A 17,892-nucleotide genomic window follows, 5' to 3' on the forward strand; every position below is an offset into this window, starting at 1 on the left:
ATATATATATAATATAATACTAGGAAACCGCGCGAATTTGTCGTATAGCGATAGAATTGAAACGGAACTGAAAGGAAAAAAGCGATCCCTGCACCTGTTAGACACGGAAGAGGCGATTTTTGTACAGTACCTGAGAGGCACGGACAGGTGAACTTTGCACTTGCCGCCAGAAAAGAGGCTATCCTCGTACCTGCAGGCCACGGGAGACACAGAGAGACGATCCAAGAATAAAGCAATCGCCATCGATTGCTTTGTTCTTGTGTTTTGTTTGTTTTTCGCGCCTATTTTCCGTTAGGCGCACGTAATACTGTTTTTATTTTTGACCTCTAGGCCTAAATTTCGTTAGGTGCGCTAGTCGCATTAGATAGCACAAACATTGTCACTGTAATACCTTTGTATAAAACGAAGTCATGGACTCTTATTTTTACTTTCCTGGCTCTGTTATACATAACGGGGAAAGTATGGCGATCGGTCAAAAAATGACTCCCTCCAAGATTTTTACATTTTTGGACTTAGAGCACCATGAAACGTAGAGAAATGCAAAAAAAAAAATCGGGGGAGAACTTCTGCATGTATGGATGCTAGTGTATGTGTGTGTGGAACGATTTTGTTTATCCTCTTTGAAGCTTAATAACTCCTGTACTTTCGAAAGTTTCTGAAATTTTGCAGGAAGGTTTCTGTATTACCGTATTACCGAAATGACCAGCATGCCGGTCTATCCGGGCAGGTCATGAAATCAGATATTTCCGTAGGGTAAAAACTGGCATGCCGGTTTAAGTGAGGTTATAGATCTCTCTCTAGAAAGCGCATTAACAAAAAACGAGAGTTACGCGTCAGGTAAAAACGAACGCGTTTTTATTCTAAAACTGTGAAACTGTCAGCATCATATCAAAAACTACGATTATATGTTTAATTTCTTCATTTATATAGTATATTCTAGCTCGTTCTAGCTCGACATAAAAAAAAATTCTTAATTTTTGGAAACGAAAAGTGAAACAAAAATCCAAATAATATTAGCGATAAATCATTTACTTATTTCTTTTGATAAAAATTAATAATTTTAATTAGCTTTTTGTTAAATTAAGTTTAATGTAATTATAAAATTGAATATTTTATTATAATCGAAAAGAAGTAGGTGGCGAAGAGTCGCATATTTATGTTTGTTTAGAGCGTTTCGTAAATTGGTAAACGTATTTATAAATCCTCCTTTATGTAATTACATAATAGAATCATTTATTACGTATTGAAGTACCTTGATCTTTTTCTAGATGTTGATTCTTATAAATATACACTGAAATCTGATATCATCAGTGCAGATTGACTCAATTAAATTATATTTTTGAAGTTAAATAAATTATTTAAATTTAATTTCCTGCTAAAGGCATTTATAAATGTTTGAAGTATTACAAAATTGAAAAATGATATAAATGATCCAGTGTATTATAAGAAAAAAATAATGATTCAAGAAATGTTCTTTATTGTTTTCATTTATGCTTCTTGAAGCATTTATAATATTTCACAGTGGCACATTATCCTATGGGCAATTGCCTAGGGGCTCCACCAATGGGACCCCGAACAAGAAAATATTTCCCCAAAACATTCTCCTGAAGAAAAATGTCTGAAGTCTACACTGTAACCAGTCGCCAAGCGGTCTTCGTACCCTGAACATGCACCTCGCTCAGACGGGCTGGCCATGTGGAGTTCTCCAGGTTTTCTCCATGTCTGTAATGCCTAAATAGGGGCCAGTTTCCCTTAAAACTTCCCGGAAGGCATCCCCCTAGGCAGATTGCCCAAGTGTTGCGTTGCCATAACTTAACATCAAACAAACAAACTATACTGTGAGGGCCTTTATTTCAAATTTGCCTGGGCCCCATGAAGCTATAATGTACCACTGATTTCAAACCAGATCACGAATGTTGGAACTTTCATGATCTGTTAATAGATAATATTGTCTGAAATAGTTCAAGAATAGAAAGATTTAGTTAAAATTTTATCTTCACAGAAGCTTATTGTATATTAAATTTATAATTATCAAGCATAATGACAGATTTTGAATCTAATAAAATAGTAATTCAGCATTCAGCATTATGGGTCATTGTGATGAATCTCACACAAAAAATATCATTATACTGGAATCACAATTATATACATTAACATAAGCCATGAGTATACAGTTAAAGTTTATAACATCATTACCATTAAAATTTGACAGATAAATTTTATAATCACTATGTAAAAATACTAATTTTGACACTGATTAACTTATTGTTTGACATATGCAGTGGTAATTTTTACATTTTTAGTTTTTATGGATGGACTACTTTAATAATTACCCTTACTAAATTGTATACTTTAGAAATAGATTTTGAAATACAATAAAAATTCAATACTTAAAAGTAATTTGTAAACAATTATGATTACTATTGCTATTAGTATTCTATATTTGCAAAAAAAAGATAAGAGAATCTAATGATTTCTTTTATTTTTGAAGACATTTTAAGTATTTTTATATTTTGTGTCCAAGCAAAATGCTATTAGTACAGGACATACAGCTATATACAATATATAGTATTTAAAATTTTGATACTAAAATTGTAAGAATTATTTGCAAATAATAAAATAGATGAATAATCTAATAATACATATGTAGATTTTCTGAAATATTAATTTATATAAATGTTCTAATTTTTTTTTTATAAATTAAATATTGCTAATTTTTACCTTTACTACTTACAGAGCAGAATGAGTGAACAAATCAAGTTTATTGTTCAAGAATTGAACAAAGAACCATTTAATAAAAAATTTAATTTAATTAGTTTTGATGCATTGCGTAGTGAACAGCTATTACAGTTATTAAACTCTATCTTTGCTGAAATAGATCCTAAAGTAAGTTTAAAATTACTTATTCAATAAAAAAGTATTGTTTAAAATATAATTTTAAAATATCTCCTTAAACTTTATAGATGAAAATGGATATAAAGACAGAAGATCCAGAAAATCTTGTTGTGAGAACATTGGATTTCTTAAGAGTCATGAAATACAGACCACCTCCAGATATGGATTTGTCAGTAGTATTTATAAACAGTTTGTTTTTATTAAATTTTCAAGAAAGTATTTAAAAATAGTTTAAATAAAGTATTAAAGTTATAAAATAATAAAGTAAGAATAATTAATTCATTTATACAGAAGTGTTTTTAGACAAGGCATTGTTTCTGGTGATAAAGCTGTTGTACATCACATTCTTGAATGGATACTTCGTCGTTTACCTGAACTTAAAAAGCGAGCATATTTGGCACGTTACTTAGTAAAAATTGAATTAGCTCCTGATGTAGAAGGTGATTCAGATGTTTTAGATATGTATGAACAGGTAGTATATTGAGATATAAATTCTTATATATTTTATATAAACTTATAACTTTTAAATTTTATTTTCATTTCTTTTATAGTATGAACAGTTAATAGAAGAATTTAAAGAAGTGCATAAGCAATATGAATCATTACGCAACAGTGGATTTTCAACTCAGGAAATTCGTAAAGATATTGGACATATGGAAGAAGAGAGAGAACAATTGACCAAAAAGATTGATAGATTAAAACGAAAAGTAAATATACTTAAAAATTTACCTATTGTGAAATTATTTATTTTTTGATTTTTATTATTTGAAAGGATAGAAAACAAAATATATTGTAAATGAACAGAAACAATTGTAATGATTACATAAAACATATACTGTAATTGCATACAAGAGGTTTATTCGGGTGGTGCTTATGGTGCTACCGTATTTTACGGACTATAAGACGCTACAGACTATAAGACGCACCTTAATTTTTAAGCAGTTTTTTTAAAAAAAATACCTATAAGATGCTACGGACTATAAGACGCACCTGAATTTTGGAGGCAATTTTTCGAAGAAAAAAATGTGTCTTATAGTCCGTAAAATACGGTATATCACCCTCTTGAAACCAAAACAATGTTTTGTTAATTTAAAATAAAAATAAATATTATAAAATATATTGCATGGACTTCAGTTAAGAAAGGTTAGGTAACTAAGTTGTAAAGTAAATATACTTAAAGGTAATTGTATACTATAAGACAGGGATGCACAGACTTGTTAAGACCAAGGGCCACATAGATCCACTGTAACTTATGGGAGGGTTGCCAAAAAAAAAAAAAAAAAAAAACTTGAAAGTTATCTACCATATATTGTTTATTTTATTTATACCTATCATAATTGTTACAAAAAAGATAATAAAAAGTAAGTGAATTTGATACATAACATTGCATTGATTTGACAATTGATTTGATGTTTGGTTTGAGTTTTGTAGTGGCCAACTGCAAAATTGATTCTAAATTTTTATCAGTCAAGGAGTTCCTATTTTCAATTTGTTAATATTCATGACTGAAAAAGTTTGTTCACAAATACATGTTGACCCAAAGAGGCTTGCACATTTTAATGCATCATCTAGCAACAATTTATAATTGTTTTTATTGATACAACAATAGAAGTTTAATAAATTCCCTTCATTAAATTTATTTTGCAGGTTTGTTTTGCATGTTGATGAGTTCAAGCTGTACTGATTCAGGTGCATTTTTGAGCAAAATGGCAAAAGGGTTTCTAAATAAATTTTAACAACGGTTTTACTTTTTGAAAATCAGAAAAATGATCCTTGAAAGCTGATATGAAGTTATAAATCTTTTCAACATATACAGTTTTGAAGTTGACATTGAACTTTTCAGAAACTTTCTTGTAAACCCAAACCCAGCTGAAGTCAGAGATGTAATTCCCTGACTTCAGTTGGGTTTACAAGAAGTTTGAAATAGATTTAACTTGCACTGAAAAGACAAAATGTGGCTGTAAAGTTGAGTAACCAATTGATCTTTGCATATTTATCATATTTAAATTATTAGTAATGCCAACCAGAAAAGCTAAGTCACATAACCAATCCAGATTTTTTATGTCAGGGACACTTGTTTTTCTAGTTATGAAAATTTCAATTTCATCAATTAAATTTAGGAACTGCTCCAATGTTTGACTGTAACTTAGCCACCTCACTTCTGTGTAAAAAATTAAGTCACCATATTTGCTTTCAATGTCTTCAAGAAACTTTTTAAACTGTTGGTGATTAAGGCCATGGGATTTTATAAAATTAATTGTTGAAACCACAACTTTCGTGACATGACTCCAACTAAAATACCAAAACTCCATGACTGACTCCGATTCCACAGCTCTGCCTATAAGGCAACAAATTTGTTCTTAGATGCCACCATTGAGGTGTTGTGACTCTTCTTACCTCATAATTTAACTGATTTGGATGTTTTCCCTCATTAATAACCATATGTTTAGCTTTTCTCAACACTTATTCAAAACATTGTTAAAATTGTCAATTTATATGGTTATTATGATTGTCCTTATCTATCAGATCAGAGGTCACTGGCAATGCTAGGTGGTGGGGAAAGAAAGTGGGTTTTTTCCACTTCTGCATTAACTGCATATTAGTTTAACTAATGAATCTAATTACCTAATTGCCCCCTCCAGAATCTCACATTTATCTTTATTGCCAACGAATCAAACACATCATAAAATACAGTGCAACATAAAACCATGTGGATGGTGCCTGCATTGACAACTGAATGATAACAGTTGTCCCTGGCATGCCCAAATGCCACTCCTAGTGCCATAGCTACTTTGCTATGTGCATATGCAAATTTTAAAAATTACTTATCATTTGACTAGTTAAATTGATGCATAATTAATTACATAATGTCTTTTAAATTCATTTTTTGTTTAAAAACTCATTTATTTTGTAATGTATTCAGTTAAAGTTATTGTTTCTTGTTCAAACAAAGAAAACCTTAAACAACCACTTTACCAGAAAACTGGAACTGTAGAGAATCACACCTAAATGCAAAATTTCTGAAAGAAAACCTGAAGATAATAGCTTCAGTAACGGGGGAGATAGCTATCTTGCCAGATGTGTTGACTTTACTGAGTATATTGAAATAAATTACCGATTATTCAGTCCCCTGTAGCATTGTTAAAAGTGGGAACTGAAAAAAAAAGTAAAAAAAGTTTCTATTGGATATATTATTACAAAACTTTGTGAACTCGTAGAAGACATCCAATAAAACATAAATAACTTTTATTTGAATCGATTATGGGAATTTGAAAGCTGTGTTATTAATTTTTAATTAATTAATTAAATTAAGATCAAATACATTTGAGCAGGGCATTATTTCAAAGTCAAAATAATGGTGAGGCAGGTCGCCAGCAAATCAATGGAGGGCCATGATCTGTGCATCCCTGCTATAAGGTGATTGAGTAACATTCTCCAAAAATTGACAGGGAACACATGCCTATATCTTTAAATCTATCTTGAGCAGCACCCATATTCTCAAAATCCTGGATATTCCACTGTTGCATAGACCAAGTCATTTATCACGATGATCATTTACTTTAAAATAGTATAAAGTTCTTTTAAAATCAAAACTAACTGCAAAAATGACTTTCTTACACTTCCTATTATTATTAAACAAAAATTTGCTTAAAATAGTACATTATTTTTTATTGTACAATAAATTATTCTTTTCAGTTATTCTTGCTTTTATTATCATATGCATTGTAAATTTATATTTTTAAAGATTTCTTATTTTTATTTATTTTGAAAAAATTCTAACACATTTATATGACTCATTTATTCAATTATAAATTGAATATCTGTTGAATAATTTTATAATGACATTTATATGATTATTAGCATCGGTCTTAATTTTATAGGTTGAATCGCATCCTGGTAAAGATGCTATGCTTAGTGTAGCAAAAAGCTTGCGTGAAGAACAGGATCGAGCTGAACATTTGGCTAGTCAGAAAATAGAACAAAGAAATGCCGTAAGTGTTAATGTATAACTTTAATTATTTTATTTTAAAATAATAATTCAAAATATAAAGGTTTAAGGAATAATAAAATTGTCAAAAATATTTTTTAAATTAATATAATTAAAAAAACAAATATTAAATTGAATCCAACATTTTGATATTTTTGACAATTTGTCATCTTTGAAAACTGTTAACAATTTTAAAATGCATGTAATTGTATTCACAAAATTTTTCTATCATTTTACTTAGTAATTTAGTTATTTGTTAATTCATTATTACTGATCTTCTTTAGCTTTCTTATTGAATAATTTTTCTATAATAGTTTTTGATTTTGGTATTCTTATGAAATCTTGTAATTTCAGCAAGACCTTGAGAAATAATGCATTTCAGAAAATGTATATAGTGTATATTTTCAATGTGTTTAGTTTAATTAATTTAATCAATGTTAATTCAGTGTGTAATGAATTACAGTTTTACTTATATTTTATAATTTATTTTGAGTAAGTACTGCATATTGCTAATTGAAAATAATTTTTTGTGCACTTTAATGTTTAGGGATGTTCCTCCTTTACTTCACAACTGGATGCATAGGTAGAAGGATGTGTGTTTAGAGGTAGTTTAGGGATGTGTTTTAAGAATTACATTGCTTGCCATTAAATTAAAATTGGTACACCATGAAGGCAGCATGCAACAAATGCAAAATATGCATGAAAGGTACATGTTGGGTCTCTGTATCTCAAGATTACCTGTCAATTTAATCATGTCTTCATCCCATTGTACAATAAACATGATTTTGCTATTTGCCTTCCTTTATGGTGTACCAATTTTAATGACCAGCAGTGTATATTATATTTGTTACTGTATTTTACGGACTATAAGACGCTATGGACTATAAGACGCACCTTAATTTTTAAACAATTAAAAAAAAAAAATACCTATAAGACGCTATGGACTATAAGACGCACCTGAATTTTGGAGGCAATTTTTCGAAGAAAAAAAGTGCGTCTTATAGTCCGTAAAATACGGTAATTATAGAATAAGTTGATATTATAAAATTAATATAGAGTTAACTTGTAATAATTTAATGTTGATTTTACTTGTTAATGAAAATTGATGGTTTTCAGCTTATACATGCTGAACAAAAAATTCAGAGACTTGGACAACGTTTGAAAGATATGAAGCATTCAAGTCTTGGTGCAACACCTGAAGGCAAGGTTTAATTAATTTTATTAGTTTACAAAATTTTTAGTAATTTTTCTATAGTTATGAATTCACTTTGGTCCAGCATAGCACTAGGTACCTGTGTATATGCTATGTAGGACACACTCCACTAATATAATAATAGTAACTCTCCCATGGTCACCACCTGGTCATGGTGGGAGAGCCCAGTAATTTTACTGATCCATAGGGCAATGCAGGCTGGAGCACAAGCTCCTGGTAAGGACATCCATGCTAGTAAGGTCTATGGGGAGAATTGAAGTTAAGAATAACCCATATTCTGTGGAGATATTTATCATGGTAGTAACCAGATCTAAGTGTGATACTGGCTCAGACGTTGCCTGGGTTAACAAGGTTCGCGTTTGTGGGTTAGGTAGAGGCTCACGTTCGAAAAATAGGCCAAAGTCTCCCTTGGTTACCAGTGGCAAAAGCAGCGCCAGCCCAAGCATGGCTACTGCAATACCCTCGACAGAAGTTAGGAACTAACCTAGCACTTGTGTTTCTGTGGCAATGCACCCATAGACCACAAAGGCTGGAAAACCATACCAATGGATGAAATGGACAATAGAAATGAACAAGTTTGTCATCTGTACTTACAACACCATCACAAGACTTTAAACAAATACTGTCAGCATACAGACAACAATATCCTCACCTCACTGTCACCGAACAAAAGGTTGTTGATCAAAAAAAAAAGAAAAATTATACACAAACTTATCAAACAGCAGATTGCTGATCAAATACTTCAAAAGATAGAAACATTTAACATTAATAAAGATCATGTAACTTGTCAGGATAATCCAACAACAAGCACTGATTATAGCAGACATACAACAACTACACTAAGACCACTAAGACACTTCCTCATCCACGACTGATAACATAGACATAAATTTAGTTAATATGCTTGCACTTATATTTCAGGAAATACTCACTAAATATACAGGTACAGATCCCACACAAAGACCACGGATACCAAAAATCAACACGTTCAAGTTAGTAGGAAAAACACTAAATTATATAAACACTCACTTATTACCACACTACATCCATTCAATTTCTACACTCTCTGACTACATTAATTTATTTTAAGGTTTATATTATTCCATTTGAATATATAAAAATTTTTGAACTGCTTTGTTTCAGTTTACATTTCAATGAAGTCTAAACTCACCTGATATTAATGCTCTTAGAATCTTTAGATGATACAACTTTATATGATTATCAAAATTATAAAATCTTTATAGGAATTACTTTTATTTTAGAAATTATTATATTTTAAAAAAAATTTTTCTTTGGTTTCATCTGTAAATGAAAATTGAAAAGCACTACCAGAATAGTTCAGTTTGGCCTTTAGATTGAACCAAACCAAATTAAAAAATTGAAATGTATTATTTTTACTAAAATTTAATTTTTTTTTAAATAATATATTTTATCGGGATAGTATAAGTTATCAATATAAGCATTCCAAAATTATTTTTGATGTATTTTAAAAATTCATAAACCAGTTTTATTCACTATTTTAATGAACATAAATTTTAATTAAATATTAAAATTAGTAAATGAAATAATATTTATATTATGAATATATAAATATTAATATACTATTATAAGCTAATTATTTTATTTAAAGATTGGAATTAAATGAAATAATATATATTTTTATTTCCAAAGGTTTGCTGCAAAAATTAGAGGAAGAAGTTAGAGTTAATAGTTATTTAGTTAAAGACAAATTACCTAATGGAATAGCATCATCTCAACGTTATTTGCAAGATCTTCAAAAAGTTGTCACAGAACCTGCTATGGGTCAAGCAGATTTAGATAAATTGAATAGTAAGGTATAAAGGAATTTTTTAATAATATTTTTAGCTAGTTTATTCTTTTAAATTATATCATACATATCTTGCTCATGTTATTCTTTTAAATTATATCATACATATCTTGCTCATGCATTGATAAAATGATGCATTAGTATTGAACTAATGAATCTGCACTCTTTACTTTGTCTTAATAACTATTTAAATTGACATTGATAGTTACTGTTATTGTATAATAAAATTGTATCTTAATTTCCAAACAATGAAAAATAATTGGATTAAAGATCTAGGAAAGGTCTAGATCAGATTCTCAAATGTGGCAACCAAGAAAATTTCTTATGGCTACTAGGTCAATTTTACATGTTTTTCCAATCCAGGGAGCTGATTTTGTAACTTTTTCACTCAGTATCATTAAAATATATGCCATTTTGGACAGTTTGTGACTGAAGTTCTTCTTATATAATAAAATTGTAAATGCAAAGGAATGCAGATGATATTGTAACAGATCCTTATGTTTTCACATATATGTGAAAACATAACATGTACAATCAATAAACATTTTAACATGGTACAACTGTACATGCAACCATGTTAAAATGTTTCTTGAGAACCCTGGTCTGGATTATGACTCTGTACCAATTCTATATTTATAACAGTAACTTTTGAAACTATTATTTGTGGTACCATAGCTTAAATCTAAATTATTTTTGTATAGATTTTCTTTCTGTAACAGCTATAAATCTTTAGTAAATTTTTTAAAAACTGTAATATTTATTATGAATATGATAGCTTCTACATTTATTGACATTCTGCTGCTTAAAAAGGTTGTGAATGTGTTTAATTGTTGCTTTTTATGCAGTCATCAATTTATTATATTTTATTGACTTTCATTGCTTTATAGCAAAACTCAAAATTGATGCTTTGAACTTTAGTTTAATTTCTTTCTATTTTTAATATTTTTAAAGAACTCATTTACAACTTTTTCCCAAATTATTGATTTCATCATACATTTCTGTGTGTTAATTAACCCATCCAGAGCTTCTGTATGCATTATTGAAAGGTTAACTTTTTCTTTATTTATATATATATTTCTTATTCTTCATTTATTCCTTCTTGAAAACTTTCAACACTTATTTTGAAATTTTTCTATGCATCAAATTTTTATTATATCTAAATTTCATTACATATTGATTATTCAATATATTATGATGAATATAACATTTTTATTATCTATATTGTCTTTGAAACCATGCTTGATGAATTTGTTGGACTACGAACTCAAGATTGAGTTTTAAAGTAAACATTTTTATTATCTCTTACTTTTCTAGTTGTATAAAATGTTAACTTTCTCCAATTATCTCTTCTTCAGATTAACCTCTTATAAAAAGTGGAAACAGTGATAAAATAAGATGTGTATATGTATACTTTTATATATATGAAAAAGCTAATAAAGAAATAAGATGATATGCATAACATTTTTTTAACATATTACACATAATTGAAATAAATAATCATTAAAGTTTAACTTTATTAATTAAATGACTAATAAGAATCTTTGATCCTATTATTCAAGAGAACCTCTAGTATATATTTTTGTTTATCGTATGTATAACTTTACTGTGCATCTGTTCTACATTTAGTCTTTGAAGAACTGTAGAGTTAGTAAAACTTAAATTTTTTTTACTCGTAATACTTTATTCCTTTGTTGTTCATTAGAGATTTAAGTTACAGATTCAGTTGAATCCACTTTGATGTATGTTATTGTTGCATTTATTGTATTTGCAATAAAAATTTGCATGTGTTTTATAAATAACAGAATTTACATCTTTTTGTTATGCTTTTTCCTCTTGAATAAAACTATTTGTTGTTTCTTTTAAAACAAGTTTTCACTTCAAAAATCAAAATTGTTTAGAAAACAACAGAAATTATATTTATGATTTATAGGTAAATGAAATTGTAACTAATTCTTGTTTTGGTTTGGTTTAATGTTATTTTCATCATCCATTTCATTTTTTTTTTTTTTTTTTTTTTAACTCTTTCCGCCCTGTGGGCACTAAGAGGGCCTCTTTTAGAAGGCCCATTATGGGTTCGGCCAGGCCCACAATGGGGCGGCTGGGTGGTGAGGGATGGGGCCTGACATATCCGAACGGACCACCCCTCGAAAAATTCCTGGGGATTATTCGACCCGTTCGGATTCGATCCCGGGTCCCCCAGAGCGGTAGGCTGCCGCCTTGACCGCTTGGCCATCCGGCCGTCATCCATTTCATTTAGACTTAATCATTTAAAAGAGGATAAATGAGAATTATTATTTAAATTAAGACAGAAATAAGATATTCTAAAGATTTTTTATATTTTTAATATTATTTAAATTATTTTAATAGTTATTACAATAAACTTTTCCATTTTAGATTCAATCACTTACTGGTGAGATAAATCAGTTAATTGAAAAGAAAATGATGAGTAATGATCCAATTGATGATAAATTATCTCTCTTTAGACAGCAGGTAAAATTCAAATTTATAAACATTTTTTTTATCCAGTATTTTTGCTAAAATATTTCACATTTAAAAAATAAAATTTGCTATATTTTAATTTAAACTTTTAGGCTGCAATAATATCAAGAAGAAAACTTACTGCAGCTGAACAACTTAATGAGAGCCGATCAGAATTATCTTTACTACAAGAAGAAATTGAAGAAAAACGATCACAAACAAAAGGATTAGATGGGGAAGAAGTACTAAAAGGAGATGAGGTTATTAATTGTAAATATGTTCATGAAATATGTGAAAATTAAATAACTTAAAATATTTATTAATTGTTACCTTTAGTTTAAACGTTATGTGAATAAATTAAGAGGCAAAAGCAATACTTATAAAAAGAAACGTCAAGAATTAGCAGAACTCAAAGCAGAATGTGGAGTATTAGCTAGAACAGCTGAACTTCTACAACAAAAAGAAAAAGCTGTTTTGGAAACATTGGTATCCAACTTTATTTAATATTAAAATTTAGGTGTAATTCAGTAATTTCTAACTTATCAACATTTTAAATATTATTCCAAAACTTATTCTTATCAGTAAATATATTTTATTTTAAATAGGTTATATTTATAATTACAATTAATTATACATTAAAAATTTATTAAATAATAAAATGGAATATAATAATACTAATTATAAAAATTAAATATTATTCAATGAAAATTCATTCTTCGCTGTTAGTTTTTTATATTTAAAATCAATTTTTAAAAGAATTAAAATATTTATCTTTAGTATTTTTAATAAAAAAAAATTGTGATATAATTAAAATATCTAAAATATTTAATGCCTAATAAATATAATTGTAATAGGCCCGAGTTCTAAAATTATCATTATATATTTTAAATTTTAATTCTTATAATATATCAGGCATCTGTTGAAGAGCAAAGAGGGGTTGGAGGATATCATGTTACTCAAGAAGTATTAGAAAAAGTTTCTTCTACTAAAGCTGAGTTAGACAAACAGAAAAGTCAAACATTAACTGAAATGTCTGCTATGGTGAGACGACTGAATGGAAAAATTGCAGAAAAGAAAGCTCGTCTTGCACCAATAATTAAAGAATTGCGGCCTCTTCGTCAGCAATGCCAAGTTAGTCTATTTGTATTTTTACATTATATTTTGATTTAAAAATACAGAAATAAATTGTGTTGAAACTAGAATATTTACTTTTGAGTTTTAAATTAATATTAAACAAAATGCTTAGAGAATTCATTGAATATAAAAGACAAGTATATTTTATGTTGTTTAATATCAGTCTTCCTTTACCAGGTTTAAATTTTCATATAAAACAACTTTTTCTGACTCTGTTTGTTAAAAAATTAAAAATAAATTTACAAAATTTCTCTGTGTTTACAATAAACTAATATTATTATTATATCATTTCAGAAATTAATTACTGTATGTATTTATATAGATATATTTTTTTTATTACTTCTCTTCCAATAAACTCTTTTGCTTTTGATTACAATCAGCATTCATAGAGAAATATTTTTTAAAGATTTGACAATGTTTTATATTTGTTAATGAATGATATAATTTGTGTCTCATGTATATTTTAAGTTATTAATATAAAAATTTAATATTAGGATATGACTTTTGAATATGAACAGAAGAAATCTGCTTATGATTCTTGTGCTGCTGGATTGGATAGTGGTTTATCAAAATTAGAACAGGTAATACATCTTCTTTGGTAAATGTGAAAAATTATTTTGATATGTATTAGGAATTTATGTCAATGTTAAAAACGCCTATAAAATAAAAAATTCATATGTAATAGGAGATAAAGTATTAAAGTAATTCCAAATATATATAAAAATCAAAGTTAAACTTATTCATTACAGAATTATTTTTGAATTTGCTAATTTATTATTGATAAAATCAGTTCTGATACTCAACAATAAAAAAATCTTTGAGAAATGTTTTCAATCAAAATAAAGACATTTCTCAAAGATTTCTTTTTTTTTACCATTGGCTTCCTTAATTAGCTTTTTTCTGTTTTTTGTTTGTTTGTTAACAGTGAAAAAGTAGCTTCAAATAATCATAAACAAGAATAAGCATTTGAATTGATCATTTGAAGCTATTTGATATTATTTTTTCTGAAGATTGCATTTGATTTGCATGATGGTGAATTTAAAAAAAAAAAAAAAGATTAATTTGATGTAATAGTAATTTTGGCTGTATGTTAAAACAGTATGTTTTGGATTTTCTAACAAGTAAATCGCAAAGTTATATAATATTTATTCAACTGATAACCTTATATCTGTCTAAACAAATAAATTTACATTAATGTTAAAATTTTTATAGAATTAACAACTATAAATTAGAAATTCACTATATTTTTCTACTAATTAAATGAAGAGAAAATATTTAAACTTTCTATTGTTATAACAACAAGTTTATATGCTAGTTGTTTCTGGATGGCACTCGCCCATCAATTTACTATAAATGTATTGAAATTGGAACAGTTTTATTGCAAAAATTTAAAATTAACATGAATACTATCTGCATAATAGATATGGATACATTAAAAGCATTAGAAAATTTATTTGTTTTCATATAAAATTATAATCATATACTAATATCTAATGTATAAATACATAAAAAATAGCTTTGGAATATAATTATGTCAAAAGTGTTGTATATCCTTTTTATATTTATTCATAAGCACTTATATTTTTTCAAAAATGTAAAATTACAAATTTTGATTAAAAATGTTTTACAAAAATATCCTAAATTTGGTCAGTAAAACAAAATTTTAGTTATATTTAATATGGTAAAACATCTCTTATGATATTGAATATTTTAAAATACCCCATCATTATAGTGAACTTAATGGTTTGTTTTATTTTATGTACATATATACACATGTAATGGTACAATTTCAAGACATAGTAATTTTTAGTACACAGAAATTTTTAGTATTTTGTCAGCTTGAATCAATATAACAAGTAATCGGTCTACATCTCATTTGAAAATTTGATCTAATTAGTTGAAGAAATATTTTCTTTCTTGTTAGAAGAAATGAGTTAATCTGAACTTGTTGCCTTTATAGCTTTGTTTCAGTGCAAGTTTATAATATAGGATTTTATTCCTCTCATGACATTCCATTATAATCTTATGGTTATAAAGTGCTAACACCATGATATAAAATATAATATCTTACAAATTTACACAAAATATTTGTAAAATATTTTCACAATTATATAATATACATAGAATTACTAGAGCATTTTATAAACTATATCTATGGAGCATAAATGTATTATTATTATAGTTTGTTACATACAAATAAAAACTTCACAGTAATATTCCACTTAAAGCATCATATAATATAATAACTCTTGCATCTAGAATGTTATTTTTCATAGATAATATAAAACAGTTATGAAAATCTGTAATTTAGGAATCTGAATAATGAAAATTTATTAAGAACAGATATTTTTGTATAAATTTACTTAGCCAGTCACAGCACTAAATATACATATGTTCACATACAATGCTCTCTCCTGTTTATTTGAACTCTACTATGAATATGTTGTGCATATCTTATTTATATAAATACTTGTAATAATAATAATATATATATATACATACATTATTCATATCTTCACTTGTCTCATAGATTTTAAATGGAAATGCAATAAGTAACCAGATAGAGATAAAATATGATTTCTGGCTAAAAATAATTTATTAGAGATTGGTGTGTGTGCTGTGCTCAAGCAATGAACTGTAAATGGAAAATTAGCACAACAAAACCATCTGCAGCAATTAACTGGTGAGTTTATTGTAATTTCAGTCTTGAATAACAAAACTAGCACTTGAACCAAAGAAATTGCTCCATGGTATTCGACAGAAGTATGAGCAGAAAGTTCCAGAATTTTTCAAAAGTTCAAAGCAGCTTTAAAAAAAAAATTGCCATGAGGCTTGAATTTAAACATTTACTAGCTGGCCCGAACAGAGATAATTTAATAATTGCCAATCATTCCTAGATGCTTATTTCAAGAGGTATCCAAACAAGGAGAACTATGTACTGGCTTTCACCCCACTTATAGACTGTTCTTTTCCATAATTCTGTTTAATATTTATTGTTCACGTTAATTATTTCTGTAACTTTTACACATCTCCACATGTTAAAAAGAGTACTGTTTCACTTATTGCTCCATTTGTTAAAAATGTATGATTATGATTATAGACACTGATTAGAATACTATTGGTGTATTTTGAAATTTTCTGATATTTAATATTTGATTTTAATTTTAATTTTCTATATGTTGGCATCATGGCATCTCACCAGCTTCTTTTTTTATTTCATTCACAGAAATTTAATTTATACAAAGTTGTTTACATCTATACAGTATTATGCTTATAAGTAATATTTTAAAGTAATTTTAATCTTACTTTTATGTTCATACATTTAAATGTGATATAAAAATATAATTAACATGCTAGCATAGTAGTAGATTAGCTGACAATCTAATTTTCTGATTATAAATTAAACATTGTACTAAATATTCTTTTATACTAAATTTTATTAACGTTAATATAAATTTCCACAGGAAGTGCAGAAGTTTCAAGATGAAATATCAAGCAACGAATCTCGCTATCATTATTTGTGTTGCTGTATAGAAATGTCAGAACTGAAAGATCAAATGATTGCAGATGAAATCAAAACTTATGTTTCCAGTGATCCAAAAGAGAAGAAAAAATCTATGAGGTAATTGTAAATTGTATTTAAATATTCAAATAATTATAAAAATTTATCAAAATAACTTATTGGTAGAGAGCAATTAAATAAGAGGATACAAGAACAAGAAGTTTTGTCTAAACAATTGAAAGAACAGCAAAAAGATATCAGGGAAAATCAAGAAGCAAATCAAAAACAAATGAAAATGTGGAGTGATTTGCAACGTTTGATGGAATGCAAAAAGAAATGCTGGGAAGATGCACAGGCCAAGAAAGCTGCCGCCCCTCCATCAGTTGTCAGCGATCGATTGGTTCTCTAAGTCAAAACAGCAAAAACAAATAAAACTATTGCACTTAAATTCAAAGGATTATTCCATCCATTTGTATAGTTTATTTATTATTGTTATAAAAATATTTATTTGTATAAACATGCAAAGATTTCACCAATATTTTAATATAAAGCATTGCTTATACATCTTATTAAAAGTTTTAAAATTCTTATATAATTTATGAACACAATAAAAAAAATTTGTTTTTATTTACTTTGTGTATCTATCAGATCACCAAATTATTAACATTGATGAAATTTCAGAATATCCAGTGTTATAAATCCTAATACACTTAATATTTTATAAGTATTAAAACAAATTACATTTCCACTTTTTTCATAAATTATTGAGTAACTAATATTAATTTTATATTAGATATTTAATAATGTGATGCTCCATTAAGAGGGCATTCAATTTGTCCTACACCAGAGCATAG

At 27.6% G+C, this 17,892-nt stretch overlaps 1 protein-coding gene across 1 annotated transcript; it reads left to right on the forward strand.

Moving 5' to 3' along the window:
• Window positions 1–1,165: 1,165 nt before the first annotated feature.
• Window positions 1,166–17,665, forward strand: LOC136968374 (intraflagellar transport protein 81 homolog). The gene is made up of 15 exons (XM_067262389.1): window positions 1,166–1,184; window positions 2,737–2,886; window positions 2,964–3,064; window positions 3,187–3,367; window positions 3,447–3,602; window positions 6,777–6,887; window positions 8,000–8,084; window positions 9,768–9,931; window positions 12,319–12,414; window positions 12,516–12,662; window positions 12,739–12,888; window positions 13,315–13,533; window positions 14,031–14,117; window positions 17,001–17,158; window positions 17,225–17,665. The coding sequence occupies exons 2-15, from the start codon at window positions 2,743–2,745 to the stop codon at window positions 17,445–17,447; spliced, it is 2,022 nt and encodes a 673-aa protein (XP_067118490.1). The 5' UTR covers window positions 1,166–1,184; window positions 2,737–2,742; the 3' UTR covers window positions 17,448–17,665.
• Window positions 17,666–17,892: the final 227 nt, after the last annotated feature.

Source organism: Centruroides vittatus, unplaced genomic scaffold (genome assembly GCF_030686945.1).
Source record: "Centruroides vittatus isolate TY-2023 unplaced genomic scaffold, ASM3068694v2 contig_1450, whole genome shotgun sequence".
NCBI classification, from domain to species: Eukaryota; Metazoa; Arthropoda; class Arachnida; order Scorpiones; family Buthidae; genus Centruroides; species Centruroides vittatus.

Excerpts from the sequence above, each read along its gene's own strand:
- LOC136968374 (XM_067262389.1), top strand. The coding sequence starts at position 2,743 with ATGAGTGAACAAATCAAGTTTATTGTTCAAGAATTGAACAAAGAACCA. Across the intron at positions 6,888-7,999 it reads AAATAGAACAAAGAAATGCC|CTTATACATGCTGAACAAAA; the intron begins GTAAGTGTTAAT and ends GATGGTTTTCAG. Across the intron at positions 12,415-12,515 it reads TATCTCTCTTTAGACAGCAG|GCTGCAATAATATCAAGAAG; the intron begins GTAAAATTCAAA and ends TTAAACTTTTAG.